Consider the following 22,141-nt stretch of genomic DNA (forward strand, 5'->3'; position numbering starts at 1 on the left):
CACTGTCTTTTTGTAACTTTTTTGTAATTCTAATGCTGAATTCTAGGGTAACATAGTTGTTTCTTTATTTCTTCAGTTCTTTGAAGAGGTTGCTCCACTATTTTTTTTTTTTTTTTTTTTTTTTTGGCTTGTCATTATCTTTTCACCAGAAGTCATTCTTGTTCAATGAAGATCCAAAAGTCATTCTTATGTTTATTCCTTTACGTGCATTTTGTCATTCTTCTCTGGCTAATTTTGTGATTTTCTCTTTATCATATTTTTAACCATCTTGATTATGATGTGTTTCATAGTTTTATGTCTGTGCCTTTTCCTTGGGATTTGTAATGCATTTGCCTGTGGATTTATAGCTTTCATCAAATTTGAGAATCTTTCAACCACTAACTCTTCACATATTGTTTTTGTCTCTAACTTTCTCCCTTCTCACTTTCAGTAACTCCAGTCACATTTATCTTAGAATGCTTCTAGTTGATGTGCAGCTCATAGTTTCTCTCTCCTTCTTTCTTGTTTTCTAATTTTTTTTCTACAGTGTCTAATCCCCTTTTAATCTTAGCAGTGTATTTGTCATCTCAGATATTATGTTTCATCTCTAGAAGTTCACTTTAGAGATTTTTAAAATATCTTACATGTCTTCCCTTAAAATATTTGCTTTCCTCTATTGTCATGAACAAGTGGAATATAGTTGTAATGAAGCTTTAATGTCCTTGCCTACTAAACCTGTCATCTGAGACTTTTCTGAGTAGTTGTTGATTGATTGATTTCCTATTTATGGATTGTATCTGCCTGGTAATTTTTGATTGAGGCTTCCCTGGTGGCTTAGTGGTTAAGAATCTTCCTGGTGGTGCAGGAGACATGGGTTCAATCCCTGGGTCAAGAAGATCCCCTGGAGAAGGAAATGGCAACCCACTCCAGTATTCTTGCCTGGGAAATCCCGCGACAGAGAAGCCTTGAAGGCTATAGTCCATGGGGTTGCAAAGAGAGAGACATGACATAGCAACTAAACAGTAACAACAACAAAATTTTTGATTGGATGCTAGGCATTGTGAATTTTGCTTTGCTACCTACTTTCCATATTTAATAATACATATTCTAGGCCTTTGTCTCATAACCCAGTGAAGTAACTTGAAAATATTAGGTTGAGGCAAAAGTAATTGAGGTTTTATATGGAACTTTGCCATTTGATAGTGGAATACATTCTTAAATAAATTTAGTTACCTAAAACATTTTAGTGCACATTTCTTTCTCTATGTTTTTTGCAAATGACTTATTACTTGCTATTTATTTTATGTTTATTTTAGACTATAGAAATGAGGTAGACAAAAAACAATTTTGAGCAATTTTTTTATTTGAGTTCAAAATGGGTTGTAAAGCAGTGGAGATAACTCATAATATCAACAACACATTTGGCCCAGGAACTGCTAACGAATGTACTGTACAGTGGTGGTTCAAGAAGTTTTGCAAAGGAGACTAGAGCCTTGAAGATGAGGAGTGTATTGGCTGGCTATCGAAAGTGGACAGTGACCAATTGAGAGCAATCATCAAAGCTGATCCTCTTAGAACTAGACAAGAAATTGCTGAAGAAGTCAATGTTGACCATTCTACAGTCATTTGACATTTGAAACAAACTGGAAAGGTGAAAAAACTCTGTAAGTGGGTGCCTCATGTGCTGACTGAAAAATTTTTAAAAATCACGTTTTGAAGTGTCATCTTTCTCTTATTCTATACAACAACAGTGAATCACTTCTCAGATTGTTACATGTGATGAAAAGTGGGTTTTATGCAATGACCAGCTCAATGGTTGGACCAAGAAACTCCAAAGCACTTCCCAAAGCCAAACTTGCACCCAAAAAAAGATCATGATCATTGTTTGGTGGTCTGCTGTCTGTCTGATCCACTACAGCTTTCTGAATCCCTGAAAAACCATTACATTTGAGAAATGTTCTCAGCAAATCGATGAGATACACCAAAAACTGCAGTGTCTGCAGTCAGCAGTGGTCAACAGAATGGGCGCAATTTTTCTCCACCACAACACCCAGCCACATGTCACACAACCAGCACTTCAAAAGTTGAATGAATTAGGCTACAAAGTTCTGCCTCTTCCACCATATTCACCTGACCTTTTGCCAATTGACTACCACTTCTTCAAGCATCTCGACTACTTTTTGCAGGGAAAACACTTCCACAACCAGCAGGGTGCAGAAAATGCTTTCCTAGCATTCATCAAATCCTGAAGCATGGATTTTTACACTAAAGGAATAAACAAACTTATTTCTCATTGGCAAAACTGTATTGATTGTAATGGTTTCTATTTTGATTAATAAAGGTGTGTTTGAGCCTAGTTATAATGATTTAAAACTCATGGTCTGAAACTGCAATTACTTTTGTACCAACCTAATATTTCTATTCTTCTGAGGCTCACCTTTAAGTTTGTTTTGCCAGGTCATAGCAGCCTTTAATGTAGGCCTAACTTTTTTTTTTTTTTTTTTTTTTGCACTGATGAGGAAATACCCTTCTAAGTTTCCTACCTAGTGCCACATGCAACAGTTTTTCTGCTTTGGTAGAAACTATTGCCAGCCTTTTATGAGCCCTGGGGATTGACTCACTGCTTTTATTTTGTGTGGTTCTCTCTCTACTCTCAGCTAAGTTCTTCTAAAGCAAGTATTGATTAGTATTCAGTTGGAGACATGGGAGAGACACAAGGGAACACTAATCTCCCTAAACTGCCATTTTATCCTGCTCAGTCTGGGACACTGCCAGGCTGTACTGTGTTTTCATACCCAGTGCTTTACCCTGGAAAAGTATATCCAGGTTTTAAATGAGAGATTCATAACATTCACTTCCTTTGTTTTCCTCAGGCGAGGATTACTACAGTTCACTGCTTATCATATGCTGTCTGAAACCTGTTATTTCACATCTTTTTGGGTTGTTTTTTTTTTTTTTTTTTTTTTTTGCTTCACTGGGTCTTGATTGCTGCACAAGGGCTTCTCTAGTTGCAGCGAGCAGGGGCTTCTCATTGCTGTGACTTTTCTTGTTGTGGAGCATAGGCTCTAGGGCACATAGGCTCAATTGTTGTGGTATACAGCATGTGGAATATTCTGGAACCAGGGATTGAACCTGTGCCCCCTGCATTGGCAGTCAGATTCTTTTTCTTAATATATATATTAAGAAATATATATAACTGGAAGTCAGGAAACACCTGGAATAACAGGCAAATTTGACCTTGGAGTACAGAATGAACCAGGGCAAAGGCTAATAGAGTTCTGCCAAGAGAAGGCACTGGTCATAGCAAACACCCTCTTCCAACAACACAAGAGAGGACTCTACACATGGACATCACCAGATGGTCTACCCGAAATCAGATTGATTATAATCTTTGCAGCCAAAGATGGAGAAGCTCTATACAGTCAGCAAAAACAAGACTGGGAGCTGACTGTGGCTCAAATCATGAACTGCTTATTGCCAAATTCAGACTGAAATTGAAGGAAGTGGAGAAAACCACTAGCCCATTCAGATATGACCTAAATCAAATCATTTATGACTATACAGTGGAAGTGAGAAATAGATTTAAGGGTCTAGATCTGATAGAGTACCTGATGAACTCTGGATGGAGGTTCGTGACATTGTACAGGAGACAGGAATCAAGACAATCCCCAAGAAAAAGAAATGCAAAAAGCAAAATGGCTGTCTGAGGAAGCCTTACAAATAGCTGTGAAAAGAAGAGAAGCGAAAAGCAAAGGAGAAAAGGAAAGCTATACCCATTTGAATGCAGAGTTCCAAAGAATAGCAAGGAGAGATGAGAAAGCCTTCCTTAGTGATCAAGGCAAAGAAATAGAGGAAAACAAAAGAATGGGAAAGACTAGAGTTCTCCTCAAGAAAACTAGAGATACCAAGGGAATATTTCATGCAAAGATGGGCTCAATAAAGGACAGAAATGGTAGGGACCTAACAGAAGCAGAAGATATTAAGAAGAGGTGGCAAGAATACACAGAAGAACTGTATACAAAAGATCTCCATGACCCAGATAATCACGATGGTGTGATCACTCACCTAGAGCCAGACATCCTGGAGTGTGAAGTCAAGTGGGCCTTAGGAAGCATCAGTACAAACAAAGCTAGTGGAAGTGATGGAATTCCAGTTGAGCTATTTCAAATCCTAAAAGATGATGCTCTGAAAGTGCTGCACTCAATATGCCATCTAATTTGGAAAACTCAGCAGTGGCCACAGGACTGGAAAAGGTCAGTTTTTATTCCAATTCCAAAGAAAGGCAATGCCAAAGAATGCTCAAACTACTGCACAATTGCACTGATCTCACACATTAGTAAAGTAATGCTCAAAATTCTCCAAGCCAGGCTTCAGCAATATGTGAACCATGAACTTTCAGATGTTCAAGCTGGTTTTAGAAAAGACAGAGAAACCAAAGATCAAATTGCCAACATCCGCTGGATGATCAAAAAAGCAGGAGAGTTCCAGAAAAAATATATGTCTGCTTTATTGACTATGCCAAAGCCTTCGACTGTGTGGATCACAATAAACTGTGGAAAATTCTTCAAGAGATGGGAATACCAGACACCTGACCTGCCTCTTGAGAAACCTGTATGCAGGTCAGGAAACAACAGTTAGAACTGGACATGGAACAAAAGACTGGTTCCAAATAGGAAAAGGCGTACATCAAGGCTGTATATTGCCACCCTGCTTATTTAACTTACATGCAGAGTACATCATGAGAAACTCTGGGCTGGAGGAAGCACAAGCTGGAATCAAGATTGCTGGGAGAAATATCAATAACCTCAGATATGCAGATGACACCACCCTTATGGCAGAAAGTGAAGAGGAACTAAAGAGCCTCTTGATGAAAGTGAAAGAGGAGAGTGAAAAAGTTGGCTTAAAGCTCCACATTCAGAAAACTAAGATTATGGCATCCAGTCCCATCACTTCATGGCAAATAGATGGGGAAACAGTGGAAACAGTAGGTGACTTTATTTTTCTGGACTCCAAAATCACTCCAGATGTTGACTGCAGCCATGAAATTAAAAGACACTTACTCCTTGGAAGGAAAATTATGACCAATCTAGACAGCATATTGAAAAACAGAGACATTACTTTGCCAACAAAGGTCCATCTAGTCAAGGCTATGATTTTTCCAGTGGTCATGTATGGATGTGAGAGTTGGACTATAAAGAAAGCTGAGCGCCAAAGAATTGATGCTTTTGAACAGTGGTGTTGGAGAAGACTCTTGAGAAGACTCCAATGAGAAGACTCCTTGGACTGCAAGGAGATCCAACCAGTCCATCCTAAAGATTAGTCCTGGGTGTTCATTGATAGGACTGATGCTGAAGCTGAAACTCCAATACTTTGGGCTTCTGATGCGAAGGGCTGACTCATTTGAAAAGACCCTGATGCTGAGAAAGATTGAGGGCAGGAGGAGAAGGGAACAACAGAGGATGAGATGGTTGGATGGCATCACTGACTCAATGGACATGGGTTTAGGTGGACTCCGGGAGTTGGTGAAAGACAGGGAAGCCTGGCGTGCTGCAGTTCATGGGGTCGCAAAGAGTCAGACACAACTGAGCAACTGAACTGAACTGACTGAATGTGAAATAACAATTTCTTAATATATATATACATATATATATTATAGAAGTATAGTTGGCTTGCAGTGTTTCAGGTGCACAGCAAGGTGATTTAGTTATACGTATACACATATATTATTTTTGAAATTATTTTCCATTAAAAGTTATTAGAAGATATAGTTCCTATGTTATATAGTAAATCTTTGTTATTTGTTGCCTATCTGCTTTTTAAAATAGAAATCTATCATTCTATTCATATTATGTCAAACAAGTGGAATCAAAATGTCATCAATTGGGGAGAACAAGATGGTGGAGGAGTAGGTGGACGAGGAGTACATTTCTCTCCATGGATACTTCAGGATACACCTTCAGACACGGAAGTGCATGCAGAACACCAGCTGAGAGTGGACAGGAGGACCTGACCAGTGGAACAGAATATATAGAACCATGCAAAACTCGGTAGGATGAAGGAACTAGGGGAAAAAACAGGAGTGTTAGTAGGACTGGACCTACTAACAGCAGGTGGGGGAACTGAAGCAGGGGTCTGATCCTCATATCAGGGCAATTGTCTAAGTCAGAAGAGAAACATTTAAGACTGAGAGTGAAGCAGTTGATCTGTGGCAGTGTAAATGGAATGGGAGTCAGACAGTCCTTACCACACATACATACCCCGGATGGGACCACTGGTCCACTGGAAGGCACAGCAGCTGGGAGCTGGAGTTTAGGAATTGCGGAGCAATTGCAGGGCGAGGGCTGCTGCTGACTGCGGAGAGACAGATTGAGGGGATGTGAGGGAGGCGATCCTGATGGGAAATGCCAGTGGAGGAAAGCCAGGCAGCCAAGGAAGCAAGGTGATACTGCAGAGTCAGGCATAGGGGGTTGGAAGCATCACCATAGCCTCTGTCTCCCCACACGCCAGCATCTGCAGCTGAAGAGTAGAGAAGCTGGCCCATCAAACGCCTGAGGCACTGATCTACAGAGTAAGACCCCTCTATGCCAGGGGGGCCCCTCTATGTGCCTGACGTGCCGAACATCAGAGAAGGGCCCCAGGCAAGGGAGCCCTCTAAGTGCCTGAACGGGAGGAGCTATGGAGAAAGACTGGCCGAAGAGGCCTTCTGATCGCCAGCTACAAGAGGCTCGGAAAAAGACTCCGATAGGGCCATTACTCCTGCGGCAGAGGCAACCTGTGTCCCTGCACACTAGTCACCACCAGAGTACCCGCAAGTCAAGCAGCTGCGCCACCTTCATGCTCAACTCTCACTGGGGCAGAGCTGCCACAGGCACAAAGAAATCTTATGTCTATGCGCTCAGGGTTGCTTTTGTCACGTCCAACTCTGTGATCCTGTAGACCATGGCCTGCCAGGCTTCTCTGTCAAGGAAGGGTTTCTCTAGGCAAGCATACTGGAGCATATTGGCCAATACTGGTTGCCATTCCTTCTGGAGCACTATTATTTCCTGCTGCCCTAGCCGTCGCCTCCCCTGAGTACATGGTGCTGCCAAAACCCCTGCAACCCAAGCAGCTGCACCACCTCCACACCTGGCCCTCACAGGGGCAAACCCAAGCTCTCCAGGACAGCCTCAAGAGTAAACCCCAGTGGATGACCCACATGCAGAGGTGGCAATAAAACCACAATTGAAACCCAGGGGCAGTGTGGCTAAGGAAGAAGACTCAAACCTTCCCACCAACTATACAAGCTGCAGATTAAATCCACACGGTCAACTAGGCAGACTCTGTCTATGGAATATATAAAAGGTCATTGAGAGCTCCCACAAAAGAAAACTCACTAGTTCTGATAGCTGTGGACATTGGAGGCAAGAACACAGGAGTAGGACCAGATTAGAATCTGAGTTGCCCCCACAGCAGGTCCAAAGATCAGCACAGAATTAGAGGGCATCCTAGGGAGGTGAGGTGGATTGTGACTCCCAGCTAGGGAAAGGACTCTGACAGCAGTGACTCAAGAAAAACATTTATTATTCTTATGGTTTGACATGTCCTGTAGATTCTTTTGAATTTTTTCCTTTTTTATCCACCGCTTTTGTAGTTGTCCATTTCACTGGCACTATGAAATCCACCTAAGCTTTTGAGCTTTCTGTCTTTCTCAGTCACATTCTTTATTGTTGTTATAAACCTCTGCCTCTACGTTGGGCTTTTGCAGTTCTGTGGAATTTTCCTTGTTTTTTTGTTTGTTTGTTTTCTCTTTTTTAGTTTTGATTTTTTTCTACATTTTTTTCCCTTGTATGCTTTTCCTGCTGTTCTTTTCCCCTTGCAGTTAATCTTTAAAATATATAAATGTTCTTCATCTACCTCTATTTAACTTTTCATATCTATTCTTTCTTTCCTTTCTTTCTTTTCTTTCCTCTCAATATATTTGTTAGTTTTATTTTTATTGCCTTATCCCCCAATTGGCACCTTGCCTTAGTTTTGTTTTGCAGGTTGTGCTTAAGTTAATTTTGTTCTGGCAGATATAATTTTTGGTTTCCTTTTTTAGCTGGGTCAATCTATTGTACTTTATTTTTGTTGGACTGTTTTGATTTTGCTTATGGGTGTATATGTATATGTGTATATTCAGTCACACTTTTTATTGTTCTTATAAACTTCTGCCTCACCATTGGGCTTTTGCAGTTCTGTGGAGTTTTTTCTTTCTTTTCCCTTTTTTCTTTCTTCTTCCGTGTTTTTTTTCTTTTCTTTTCTCTTTTTATAATTTTAATTTTCAATTTTTGAAAACCTATTATATTTTTTTCTACGTTTATTCCTTTGTTTGCCTTTCCTACTCTTCTTTTCCCTTGCAGTTAATATTTAATGTATATAAATCTTCTTCAACTCCTCTGTTTAACTTTACATATCTATCTATTCTTTCTTTCGTTTCCTCTCAACATATTTGTTAGTTTTGTTTTCATTGCTTTATTCCCAACTTGGCACCTTCCTCTAGTTTTGTTTTCCAGTTTGTGCTTTAATTAGTTTTGTTCTTAACTCGTAAATATAATTTTTGATTTCCTTTGTTTGCTGAGACAGTATACTGTATTTTTGTTGGACTGTTTTGACTTTGCTCATGAGTGTATTTGTATCTGTGTATATTCCATTACTTTAATTATTATTTGCCTGATTTTGTAACTGCCATTTGTCTGGGGTTCATCCTTGGTCTCATTTTTGGATATTTGTTTTAATCTCACTTAATGCCATGACAAATCACTTGTCGAGTCTTCATTCCTGACTGGAGATCAAGCCCTGAGCCTTTGGAGTGGGAGCACTGACTCCAAGACCCTAGACTACCAGAGAACTAGCGCTGCTGCTGCTGCTGCTGTCACTTCAGTCGTGTCCGACTCTATGCGACCTCATAGATGGCAGCCCACCAGGCTCCCCTGTCCCTGGGATTCTCGAGGCAAGAACACTGGAGTAGGTTGCTATTTCCTTCTCCAGTGCATGAAAGTGAAAAGTGAAAGTGAAGTCACTCAGTCATGTCTGACTCTTAGCGACCCCATAGATTACAGCCCACCAGGCTTCTCTGTCCATGGGATTTTCCAGGCAAGAGTACTGGAGTGGGGTGCCATTGCCTTTGAGAACTAACACTAGGGAGAATCAAATAATTATAACTCACACAAAGAAAACCACTTGAATCCAAGACCCAGCATCACCCAGCCACCAGTCGCATCCTGTGCAGGACGCCACATTTAAACAACAAACAAAACAAAAATACAAACCCAATCATCAGCAGGCAGGAGTACCACCTCACTCAGCCTAGCCCATCAGAGGAAAAACAAACGAAAGTTCAGCACAAATCTCACCCTATACAAAGCTTGCAGAAACCACTGGACCAACCTTAGGAGGGCATAAACCAAAAGGAAGAAAGAATTTAACCTTCTTCAAAGAAACAATTAAACTTTACTTGAAACCTGGGGAAAGGAGACCTCAAACACAATAAGTTAAAAAATAATAATAATGAAAGGCAGAGAAATACTTCACAAATGAAGAAACAAACTAGAAACACAAGTCCAAATAAATGAAGAGGAAATAAGCAAGCTACCTGAAAAAGAATTCAGAATAATGATAGTAAAGAAGATAAAAAACATTGGGAAAAAAATGGAGAAAATGCAAAATCAGTCAAGAAAGACCTAGAAGAATAAAGAATAAACATACAGAGACAAAAAACAGAATTACTGAAATACTCTAGAAGGAATAAATAACAGAATATCTGAAGCAGAAGAACAAATCAGTGTGCTGGAAGATAAAATGGTGGAAATAACTTCTGCAGAGAAGAATAAAGTAAAAAGAATGAAAAGAACTGAGGATAGTTTCAGAGACCTCTGGGACAATATCAAACACACCAACATTCAAATTATAGGGGTCCCAGAAGAAGAGAAAAAGAAAGGGTATGAGAAAATTTTTAAAGAGGTTATAGTTGAAAATTTCCCCAACATAGAAAAGAAAATAGTCAATCAAGTCCAAGAGGCACAAAGAGTCCCATACAGGATAAACCCAAGGAGAAACACACCAAGACACATACTGATCAAACTGACATAAAGTGAAAGTGAAGTCACTCAGTCATATCTGACTCTTTGCGACCCCATGGACTGTAGCCTACCAGGCTGCTCCATCCATGGGATTTTCCAGGCAAGAGTCCTGGAGTGGGTTGCCATTTCCTTCTCCAGGAGATCTTCCTAACCCAGGGATTGAAACCAGGTCTCCTGCATTGTAGGCAGAAGCTTTACTGTCTGAGCCACCAGGGAAGCCAGTTAAACTGACAAAGATTAAACACAAAGAAAGAATATTAAAAGCAGCAAAGGAGAAGCAACAAGTAACATACAAGGAAAACCCCATATGCTTAACAGCTGATCTTTCAGCAGAAACTCTGCAGGCCAGAAGGGAGTGGCAGGATATATTTAAAGTACTGAAAGGGAAAAATCTACAACCAAGATTACAGTACCTGGCAAGGATCTCATTCAGAATTGATGGAGAAATAAAAAGTTTTTCAGAGAAGCAAAAGTTAAGAGAATTCAATACCACCAAACCACCTTTACAACAAATGTTAAAGAGACTTATATAGTCAAGAAATACAAGAAAAGAAAACAGATCTACAAAATCAACCCCAAATAATTAAGAAAATAGCAACAGGAACATATATATCAATAATTACTTTAAATGTAAATGGATTAAATGCTTCAACCAAAAGACACAGACTGGCTGAATGGATGCAAAAACAAGACCCATATATATGCTGTCTAAAAGAAACCCACTTCAGACCTAAAGACACATGTAGACTGAATGTGAGAGGATGGAAAAATACATTCCACACAAATGGGAAGCAAAAGAAAGTTGGAGTAGCAACTCTCATATCAGACAAAATAGACCTTAAAATAAAGATTACAAAAGATAAGGAAGGACACTACATAATGACCAAGGGATCAATCCAAGAGGAATACATAATAATTCTAAATACCTATGCACACAACATAGGAGCACCTCAATACATAAGACAAACACTAATAGATATAAAAGGAGAAATTAACAGTAACACAGTAGTAGGAGACTTTAACACCCCACTCACACCAATGGACAGATGATCAAAATGAAAAATTAATAAGGAAACACAAGTTTTAAATGAGACATTAGATGAGGTGGATCTCAATGATATCTTCAGGATATTCCATCCAAGTACAGAAGAATAAACCTTGTTCTCAAGTGCACGTGGAACATTTTCCAGGATAAACCACATTTTGGGTCACAAATCAAACCTCAGTAAATTTAAGAAAATTAAAATCATATCAAGCATCTTCTCCAACCACTATGCTATGAGACTAGATATCAATGACAAGAAAAAATTTGTAAGAAACACAAGAACATGGAGATTAAACAACACATTTCTAAATAACCAATGGGTTACTGAAGAAATCAAAAGGGAAATTTAAAAAACTTCTAGTAAGAAATGACAGTGAAAACACAGCTCAAAACCAATGGGATGCAGCAAAAGCAGTTCTAAGAAGGACGTTTATAGCATTACAACCCTACCTCAAAAAACAAGAAAAGCATTCAGTAGACTACCTAACTTTACACCTAAAACAACTGGAAAAAGAAGAAGAAAAAAAAAACCAAAATTAGTAGAAGGAAAGAAATCATAAAGATCCAAGCAGAAATAAGTGAAAAAGACATGAAAGAAACAATAGTAAATAATAAAACTAAAGGCTGGTTCTTTGAGAAGATAAACAAAATTGACAAACCCTTAATCAGACTCATCAAGAAAAAAGAGAGAAGAATCAAATCAACAAAATTAGAAATGAAAAAGGAGAGGTTACAACAGACAATGCAGAAATACAAAGGATTATAAGAGACTATTATGAACAACTATATGGCAATAAAATGGATAACCTGAAAGAAATGGACAGATTCCTAGAAAAATTCAATCTTCCAAGAAGAAATAGAAATTATGAACAGCCCAATTATAAGAACTGAAATTGAAGCTGTGATCAAAAATATCCCCAAAACAAAAGCCAGATGGCTTCACAGGAGAATTCTATTAAAAAATTGGAGAAGAGCTAATGCCTATACTTCTAAAACTCTTTGAAAAAACTGCAGAGGAAGGAACACTTCTGAACTCATTCTCCAAGGCCACCATCACCCTGAAACCAAAACCAGACAAAGACAACTCAAAAAACAAAACTACAGACCAATATCACTGATGAACATAGATGCAAAAATCCTCAACAAAATTTTAGCAAACAGAATTCAGCAACACATCAAAAAGCTAATACACCATGATCAAGTTGGGTTTATTCCAGGGATGCCAGGATTCTTCAATACATGCAAATCAATCAATGTGCTACACCATATTAACGAATTGAAAGAGAAAAACCATATGATAATTTCAAGAGATACAGAAAAGGCCTTTGACAAAATTCAGCACCCATTTATGATTAAAAGTCTTCAAAAAATAGGCATAGAAAGAACCTACCTCAACATAGTAAAAGCCTCAACATATTATAAATCTACAGCAAACATTATTCTCAATGGTGAAAAACTGAAAGTATTCCGCTGAATGTCAGGAACAAGACAAGGGTGTCCACTTTCACCACTGTTATTCAACATAGTTCTGGAAGTCCTAGCTACAGCAATCAGAGAATAAAAAGAAATAAAAAGAATTCAGATCAAAAAGAAGGAAGAAAAGCTCTCACTGTTTGCAGATGACATGATACTGTACATAGAAAACCCTAAAGATAGTATCAGAAAATTACTAGAGCTAATCAGTGAATTTAGCAAAGTTGCAGGATACAAAATCAATACACAGAAATCACTTGTATTTCTACATACTAACAATGAAAAATAAGAAAGAGAAATTAAGGGATCAATCCCATTCATCATTGCAACAAAAAGAATTAAATATCTCAGAATAAACTTACCTAAGAAGACATAAGTACTGTACACAGAAAATTATAAGACACTGGTGAAAGAAATCAAAGACGACATAAACAGATGGAGAGAGATTCCATGTTTCTGGGTAGGAAGAATAAATATTGTGAAAATGACTTTACTACCAAATGCAATCTACAGATTCAGTGTGATCCGTAGTAAACTACCAATGGCATTTTTCACAGAACTATAACAAAAAAAGCTCACAATTCATATGGAAACACAAAAGACCCTGAATAGCCAAAGTAGTCTTGAGAAAGAAGAGTGGAGTTGGAGGAATCACGCTTCCTGACTTCAGATTATACTACAAAGCTACAGTCATCAAGACAGTATGGTACTGGTGCAAAAACAGAAACATAGACCAAGGGAAAAGATAGAAAGCCCAGAAATAAACCCATACACCTATGGGTATCTTTATTTTTGACAAAGGAGGCAAGAATATACAATGGAGCAAAGACAGCCTCTTCAATAAATGGTGCTGGGAAAACTGGAGAGCTACAGGTAAAAGAATGAAATTAGAACACTTCCTAACACCATACACAAAGATAAATTCAAAACTGGATTAAAGACCTAAATGTAAGACCAGAAAGTATAAAACTCTTAGAGGAAAACATAGGCAGAACACTAGATGACATAAATCAAAGCAATATCCTCAATGACCCACCTCCTAGAGTAGCGGAAATAAAAACAAAAGTAATCAAGTAGGACCTGATTAAACCAAAAGCTTTGCACAGCAAAGGAAGCTGTAAGCAAGGTGAAAAGACAGCTCTCAAAATGAGAGAAAAAAGTGGGGGAAAGACCTAAACAGACATTTCTCCAAAGAAGACACAGATGGCTAACAAACACATGAAAAGATGCTCAACATTGCTCATTATTAGAGAGATGTAAATCAAAACTACAATGAGATATCACCTCACACCTGTCAGAATGGCCATCATCAAAAAGTCTACAAACAATAAATGCTGGAGAAGGTGTGGAGAAAAGGGAACACTCCTGTACTGTTGGTGGGAATGTATATTGATACAGCCACCATGGAAGATGGTATGGAGATTCCTTTAAAAATCTGATTAAAACCACCATATAACCCAGCAATCCCACTCCTAGGCATATACCCTGAGGAAACCAAAATGGAAAAATACACATGTATCCCATTGTTCATTGCAGCACTATTTACAATAGCTAGAACATGGAAGCAACCTAGATGTCCATCGACAGATGAATGGATAAAGAAGTTGTGGTACATATACACAATGGAATATTACTCAGCCATAAAAAAGAATGCATTTGAGTCCGTTCTAATGAGGTGGATGAACCTAGAACCTATTATACAGAGTGAAGGTGTGGAGTAAGTCAGAAGAGAAAGATAAATATTGTATTCTAACACATATACATGGAATGTAGAAAATTGGTACTGAGGAATTTATTTACAGGGCGGCAGTGCAGAAACAGAGAACAGACTCATGGACGTGGGGAAAGGGGAGGAGAGGGTGAGATGTATGGAGAGAGTAACATGGAAACTTACATCACCATGTGTAAAATAGATAATGAACGGGAAGTTGCTGTATGGCTCAGGAAACTCAAACACGGGTTTTCTGTCAACCTAGAGGGGTAGGATGGGGACAGAGATGGGAGAGAGGTTCAAAATGGAGGGGACATACATATACCTATGGCTGATTCATGTTGAGGTTTGACAGAAAACAATGAAATTCTGTAAAGCAATTATCCTTCAATAAAAAATAAATTTAAAAAATCTTTTAAAAAGTCATAAATTCTTTAGTTAGACAAAAATTCTTAGGTTTTCTAAAATACATAAGATATATGTCTGTATACAAAAGCTTTTCCACTATGCTTGATAAAGACTTGAGAAAGAACATAAAAAAAGACAAGATGGAGAAATTGGAAAACATAAACTAAGTGAAATGGGAGCACTGGATATGAAATAGAAAATAGTGAAACAAACTATATAAAAGTAAAAGGTCATCATGTAATCCAGTTGTTTTTAAACATGACTGCTCATTAGAAACATATCTGGAGCTCTGAAGGGAAAAAAAAAGCAGTCATGGGATTTTTGTTTTTCAAAAATTAAGATAATTCTGATATGCATCTGGATTTTAAAAAATGATTGCAGATTTTTCTATTAAATCCTAGTTTTAGATATATAGAGTTCTATTACTTTTCTGTTGACCAATCATGATACAGTTGTATTAAGTTACTAAAAGTTACATAATCACAATAGTAAAAGATGTTTATCATTTTCCACAATCAATAGCCATATAAAAAAGATAATTACAACTGCAATCCATAATGGGAGCATGATTAACTTAACAGTATAAAATAATTACATACAATTTAGGGGGTCAAGCAGAGTGATGTGGTAAGTGGAAGTGTATATGCATATGTTTTCATCTGTCCAGCTAGTGTATGTCTTTTGGTTGATGCATTTAATCCATTTACATTTAAGGTAATTATTGATAAGTGGCAACCCACTCCAGTATGAAAATTTCATGGACGGGGGTGGGGGGGGTGGTGACTACAGTCCATGGAGTCACAAAGAGTTGAACATGACTGAGCAACTTTACTTTCACTTTCATGATCCTACTACCATTTTATTAACTGTTTTGAGGTTATTTTCTGTAGATCTTTTCCTTCTCTTGTGTTTCCTGCCTAGAGAAGTTCCTTTAGCATTTGTTGTAAAGCTAGTTTGGTGGTGCTGAATTCTCTTAGCTTTTGCTTGTCTGGAAAGCTTTTGATTTCTCCATCAAATCTGAATGAGAGTCTTGCTGGGTAGAATATTCTTGGTTGTAGGTTCTTCCCTTTCATCACTTTAAATATAGCATGTCATTCCCTTCTGGCTTGTAGAGTTTCTGTTGAGAAATCAGCTGATAGTCTGATGGGAGTTCCCTTGTATGTTATTTGTTATTTTCCCCTTGTTGCTTTTAATATTTTATCTCTGTCTTTAATTTTTGTCAGAATACCATGTATCTTGATGCTACTTGGGTTTATCCTGCCTAGGACTCTCTGTGCTTCCTGAACTTGGCTGACTGTTTCCTTTCCCATGTTAGGGAAGTTTTTAGCTATTACCTCTTAAGATATTTTCTCAGGTCCTTTGTATCTCTCTCTCTCTCCTCCTTCTGGGGCCCCTAAAATATGAATGTTTGTGCATTTAATGTTATCCCAGAGGTCTCTTAGGCTGTCTTCATTTCTTTTCATTGTTTTTTCTATATTCTGCTCTGTGGCAATGATTTCCACCATTCTTTCATCCAGGTCATTTATCCATTTTTCTGCCTCAGTTATTCTACTATTGATTCCCATTCTAGTGTATTATTCATCTCTGTTTGCTTGTTCTTTAGTTCTCATAGGTCTTTGGTAGACACCTTTCTTGCATCTTCTCCATTATTTTTCCAAGGTCCTGGGTTATCTTCACTATCATAATTCTGAATTCTTTTTCTGGAAGCTTGCCTATTTCCACTTAATTTAGGGATTTTATCTTGCCCCTTCATCTGGGACATAACTTTCTGCTTTTTCATCATGATTAACTTTCTATAATATGGTTTTTGTTTTAGCTGCTACAGGACTGTCCTTCTTGTTTCTTCTATCTACTCTCTGATGGATTAGACTAAGTCACTTGTGTAAGACATGGGAGGGACTGGCAATGGGAAAAACTGAGTCTTGCTCTGGTGGGCAGGGCCTTGCTCAGAAAAGCCTTAATCCAATTATCTGCTGATGGCTCGGGTTACACTCCCTCCCTGGTAGTTGTTTGTCCTGAGGCGACCCAACCCTAAGGTCTATGGGCTGTATGATAGGGTTAATAGTGAATTCCAGGAGGGTTTACGCTGTGGGGGACCTTCCCATCCTGCTGCTACTAGTGCCCCCATCCCTCTGGTGAGCTCTTGACAGCCCACACCCCCACAGGAGGCTCTCCAACACTATTAGGTAGTTTTGATTCAGTCTTCTGTGGAAGATTTTGTTGTGCAATCCATGATTGGAGTCTTTGTTTCCCACAATCCTGTGGTAGTCCTATAATTAAATCCCACTGACTTCAAGGCCAGATTCCCTAGGTATTCCCTGTCCCTTTGTTTGATCCCCAGGCTAGGAAGCCTGACATGGGTTTGGAACCTTCACAACAGTGGGATAGCTCTTTGGTATTATTGTTCTCCAGTTTATGGGTCACCCACCTGGCAGGCATAGGATTTGATTTTATCATGATTGCACCCCTCCTACCACTTCCCTACAGCTTCTTCTTTGTCTTTGGACATGGGGTATCTTTTTTTTTTTGGGGGGGGGGGTTGTTCCAGCATCCTCCTGTCGATGGTTGTTCAACAGCTAGTTGCAATTTTGGAGCTCTTGCAAGAGGAGATGATTGCACATCTTTCTACTCAGCCATATTGAATTGGAAGTCCAGACTTTGTGTTCTTAACTACAACATTAAATTGTCTTTCACACACACAAAAAAAAAGCACAACAGAAAATTTCCAGGAGCAAAGACTATTGTCTGGGATCAAGTCTTTAAGAATTTTTGTTGTTTGATTTAATTTTTTCTTTTACTCCCCTAATTCCACACATTCTCTAGAAGTTCCTTTGTCTGAGAACTTTGTTCTATCACAGAGGTATGAGGAAACGCAGGAGTGACAGTTAGATGTCTTTCAATATCTATTTTTCCTTTTTTAATAGTAAGAAAGCCCCTGTTAGTGAAATGGTTCATACAGTTTCTTTAAATGTCCTTAAAATAAGGGGGAGCACCCTTCTTTGTTCCTTCTTCCTTCCTGATAGTTGGCATTTGGAGTGATAGATATAGCTTGAACATCCATTTTGCACCCTTAGAAGGAGCCACGTGCTGTCATGGAAGAACAAATTGGAAGATGTCTGGGTTCTAATGACATTGGGGAGTAGCATGCCACATAATTTGTTTATACCTTTTTGGGGGCAAATTTTTGTTGGCAAAAGCAAAAATGAACTTGTCTAATTTCAGCAACTGCTATTCTGAATATTCCATCATTTTTGATTGAGGCTAACTCTTAAAAACGCCATACGAGAGGTGAGAATGGCAAGGGGAAGGCATTTGTATGTCTAACTCATTAGTCAAGGATTGTATTTTTTTTCATATACTTAACCCATGCCTCTAAATTCTCAAGCTACTTCACTAGCATACCACAGTTTTAAAAACACATTCATATCTATTATCTAATTTTATATTTTCAACATCTATTAGTTGGCTAGGGCAGAGAATATGGTACCTTTTAGAGGTAAGAAAATTAAACATTGAATAGTGTAATAAATACTAAGTGTAGTAGTGTAATAAATAGTGTAATAAATACTAAGCTAATTCATGGTAAGGAGAGGGTGAAACTCCACTCTTCTACACCAAATCCAGTGCATCTCCCTAGATTATAAACTTTTGAAAGTTCTATCCATTGTTGGGGCTTCCCTGATAGCTCAGTTGGTAAAGAATCCGCCTGCAATGCAGGAGATCCTGATTCTATTCCTGGGTGGGGAAGATCCCCTGGAGAAGGGATAGGCTACCCACTCCGGTATTCTTGGGCTTCCCTTGTGGCTCAGCTGGTAAAGAATCTGCCTGCAATGTGGGAGATTTTTCTGTAGAATCGTGGGGTAGGAGTCATTTGAGGGAGCTTCTGGATCCTGACTATTTTATTTACCATTCCAGCAAAAGGGTGAACCATGGATGACATTAACAAGACTGAGGCTGGGAATGAGGAGACAGGAAGAAGGGAAAATAATTCATGGATTAAACGCAACTTCAACTATGAATGCTATATGACTTTCCTTAATGGCTGCTACAGCTGCAAGTGGGAAGCCCAACAGAAGAAAAAACCCAGACGTCCACTCTGCTGCTGTTCTTTGGTACAGGGCAATGGGAAGGAGATGGGCCATGTTTTCTTAGATATGGGGAACATGGGCCTTGAAAGAAGTGCTTTAATTGTGTGTTTATCTGTGTGTGTGTATGCCTATGCAGACACTCATGCCTCTTGTGTAATGTGTCAAAAATAACTATTTATAAGGTGAAAGATGATCAGAATTGGATAGCTAAAGAAAAGAAGATGGCAAAAGAAGTGGTATCAGAGGAGGAGTCAAAGTGCTTAGTATAAAGTGTATTTTAGGTAGAGCAGAGGCTACGGATGGAGAAGTGACGGGAAGTGAAGCTAGAGACAGAGGCGGGACAGATGTTGTGTGGTTTTAAGAATTTTATTTCTACCATGTAGGGAGTTAAGAGTCCCTACAGATTTTAAGATACCAAGGAGAATAGTACTGTGTTCAGTGAAAAATCAACACAATAAATTGTTGAATTTATACTTATTAGGTGGTAAATGGTAAGTGATTGGGTTAGAGAATGTTTTAACCAGATTGTGTAGTAACTTTATGTCAAACTAAAATGTTTGAACTCTTTCCTGGAAACAGTGTGGAGGGTTTGAACATTTTCAAATGAGTGACAACAGTGAAAATCAAAATAAGGAAATGTATTTATTCATCATTTATTGAATGTGTGCCATAGTGAATAAGACCACTAAGGCCTCTGGCCCTCCTGCATGTCACAGTCTACTGGGATGAGTTAGGTAATAAACAGTAATGAAGAAACATGATTTCAGCTAGAGAAAAGAGCTTTGAAGACAATGCATAGGAAAATGTGTTAGGCAGATGGAAACATGGTTAGAGAAGACTACTGTGAAACAGTGTCACGTGAGCAGTCTCTTAAGTGAAGACATGGGACCACCCATGTATATGTCTGGGGGCAAAAATATTTCAGGCAGAGGAACCAGGAAATGCAAAGCTCTTGAACTGGGAACAGATTTGGTCATGTTTTAAAAACAGAAAAACAGCATGACTGGAGTTCAGAAATGGCATTAGTTTGTAGAGTGGGATGAGATCAGGAGTGAGCAAGGCTTAATCATGTAGGACCTTTGGGCCACAGCAGGCAGTTTAGATGATTCTCATATAGTAGCAAGTTCTGGGAGAGTTGTAAGCAGGGAAGTGACTTTATCTGATACATGTTTTTATTTTATTTTATTTTTTTAAGGCTAATTACTTTACAATATTGTAGTGGTTTTTGTCATACATTGACATGAATCAGCCATGGATTTACATGTGTTCCCCATCCCATTCCCCCCTCCCCCCTCCCTCTCCACCCGATCCCTCTGGGTCTTCCCAGTGTACCAGGCCCAAGCACTTGTCTCATGCCTGATTTATGTTTTTAAAAGGTCACACATATTTTATGTAGAGAGTGCATATAAACCTGAGTCAAAACCTGCTCTCTTCATCTCCCTACCCTCTGGAAGCAGTGGTTAACTGCCTTAATGCCTGTAGTGTCTCTCACCTTTTTGGGGTATTCTTTCTGTTTCCCATTTAATTTCTTATGTCTTAGTCTTCACAATAGCCACATAATTTATAGAAGGCAGAGATTGTATACATTTTTAATAGTTTGGATGCAGTATCCCAAGGAGGCTGTACATGTGGTACAGCAATGTACCCAGGGTTTGACAACTCTGGCTTGGCTGATTTTGATACGATTTCAGTTCATGGGGTTGTCTTCAGGGATCAGTTTGTTCACCTTCTCCATAAAAATACTCTCCTCTCCATCTTGGCTTTGGGCTCACATATCTGGATAGTGCCCCTGCCACCACTTAGCTATGTGACCTTGGGTCAATTACCTTACCTCTCTGAGCTTTCTTCTTCAGAAAGCTTCTCTTTCTTCTGCAAAATGAGGTTAACAATACCTAACTTATACGACTATATTGAGTAATAAAACAAATGAAAATCATTTGTGAAGTCCCTAGCGTTGTATTCATATAAAATGGCTACTCAAAAAAAAAAAAAAAAAAAGGAGGTTGTTTATTCCCTAAATTCCTCCCTTCCCAAAAATGTGGGTAGTTAAATGATTAAGTGAATTTGTGAATGAACATGTTACTCAACTAATGAACAAGCATTTGATACTTGACGAGGTGGATAAATTCAACAGATGGTTGTTGAGACACTGTGATAGACACTGGCAATATATAGAAGGGTAACAGAAGCTCCTTTTCCTCAAAAAAGAAACAGATGACTTCAGATACAAATCTGTAGAAAAATGATTCCAGTTCAGGGTAATGTTATAAATAGGCTTTTACAAAATTTCATAGGGGTAAAAGAATACAGTGTTCTCTCCAGCCTGGAGAGTGTAATGCTGCAGTATAACTACGTAGACCTCTGGGGAGTATAAACAGATGTTGCTGAGAGATGATGGATAAATGGAGCTAAATGAGACTTCTTTCTTTTCCCAGAGAGAGCAATTATTTTACCCATGGCTGATTATGTCATTTTTCTTGTCTATAATTTTGCTGTTTACATGGGTGGAGACTTCAAATGAATACAATGGCTTTGACTGGTGAGTTCCACTTTTTTTTAATTTTTCATTTGTATAAGGATTCTTTGGTCTGATAGCCACATGGATGCTACTTCAGGCTGAAAAGATCTAGTGACATAAGAGGGAGAGTGGGAAAAAATTAAGTGTCCTACAGCTAGTGGATGGGAAGCACAACTCTGGGGAGGGGTATGGTTGCTCAGCACCTTCAGCTACTCTACTTCCCTTCCACCTATGCTCCCTCTCAAACTTAGACCAAATCTGCTCAGTGAGAAGCTTTCTTTGTGCTTCCCGTGCCCACAGTCCTTCTATTCAGATGACTCCCTGATACCTTGTTCCTCAGCTTCTCTGTCTGGGTTACTGACACCTCCACTGGTTGGTCTTCATGATCTCTGTCCATGAACCCTGATGTCTCTGCCTCGCCTCCAGTCTCTGTTTCTTCCTCCTCTCCTTACTGGGCTTCCTAAGACTCTGGAGACAGAAGCAGTGTCCCGTCTCATCACCTTTTCTAGCCAAATTCCTGCTCTGAACTATTCCTAGCTCTTCCAGTTTTTCTGGCCTGACTGACATATCATACCATTACTTGGTATTTGAGGACAAAAGGGGTATCTTTTAGTATGAGGCTTTAAAAATGTGATACAATTTACTTTCTCCTTCATAGGAGTAAAATATGTTGTTTAAATATTAAGAAATGCAGAAAAGTAGAAAATATTATCTTATTCTTCAGTGGCAATCACTCGGTGTACTTCTCAGTCTTTTTTTCCTATGCTTATATTATTATGTTTGTACCATATATGTAATTTTTCTTTTTTCCCCCATTTAAAA

The 22,141-nt window shown here is 38.7% G+C and overlaps 1 protein-coding gene across 1 annotated transcript in view; it reads left to right on the plus strand.

Moving 5' to 3' along the window:
* The first annotated feature begins 6,654 nt into the window (after positions 1–6,654).
* GDPD4 (glycerophosphodiester phosphodiesterase domain containing 4) overlaps positions 6,655–22,141 on the plus strand; it is a 123,915-nt gene continuing 108,428 nt past the window's right edge. Inside the window, exon 1 of the mRNA XM_065945974.1 lies at positions 6,655–6,911. Coding sequence (XP_065802046.1) covers positions 6,655–6,911 — 257 coding nt within the window. The remainder of the gene's footprint in view (positions 6,912–22,141) is intronic.

This window comes from Muntiacus reevesi, chromosome 9, assembly GCF_963930625.1.
Source record: "Muntiacus reevesi chromosome 9, mMunRee1.1, whole genome shotgun sequence".
Classification (NCBI taxonomy): domain Eukaryota; kingdom Metazoa; phylum Chordata; class Mammalia; order Artiodactyla; family Cervidae; genus Muntiacus; species Muntiacus reevesi.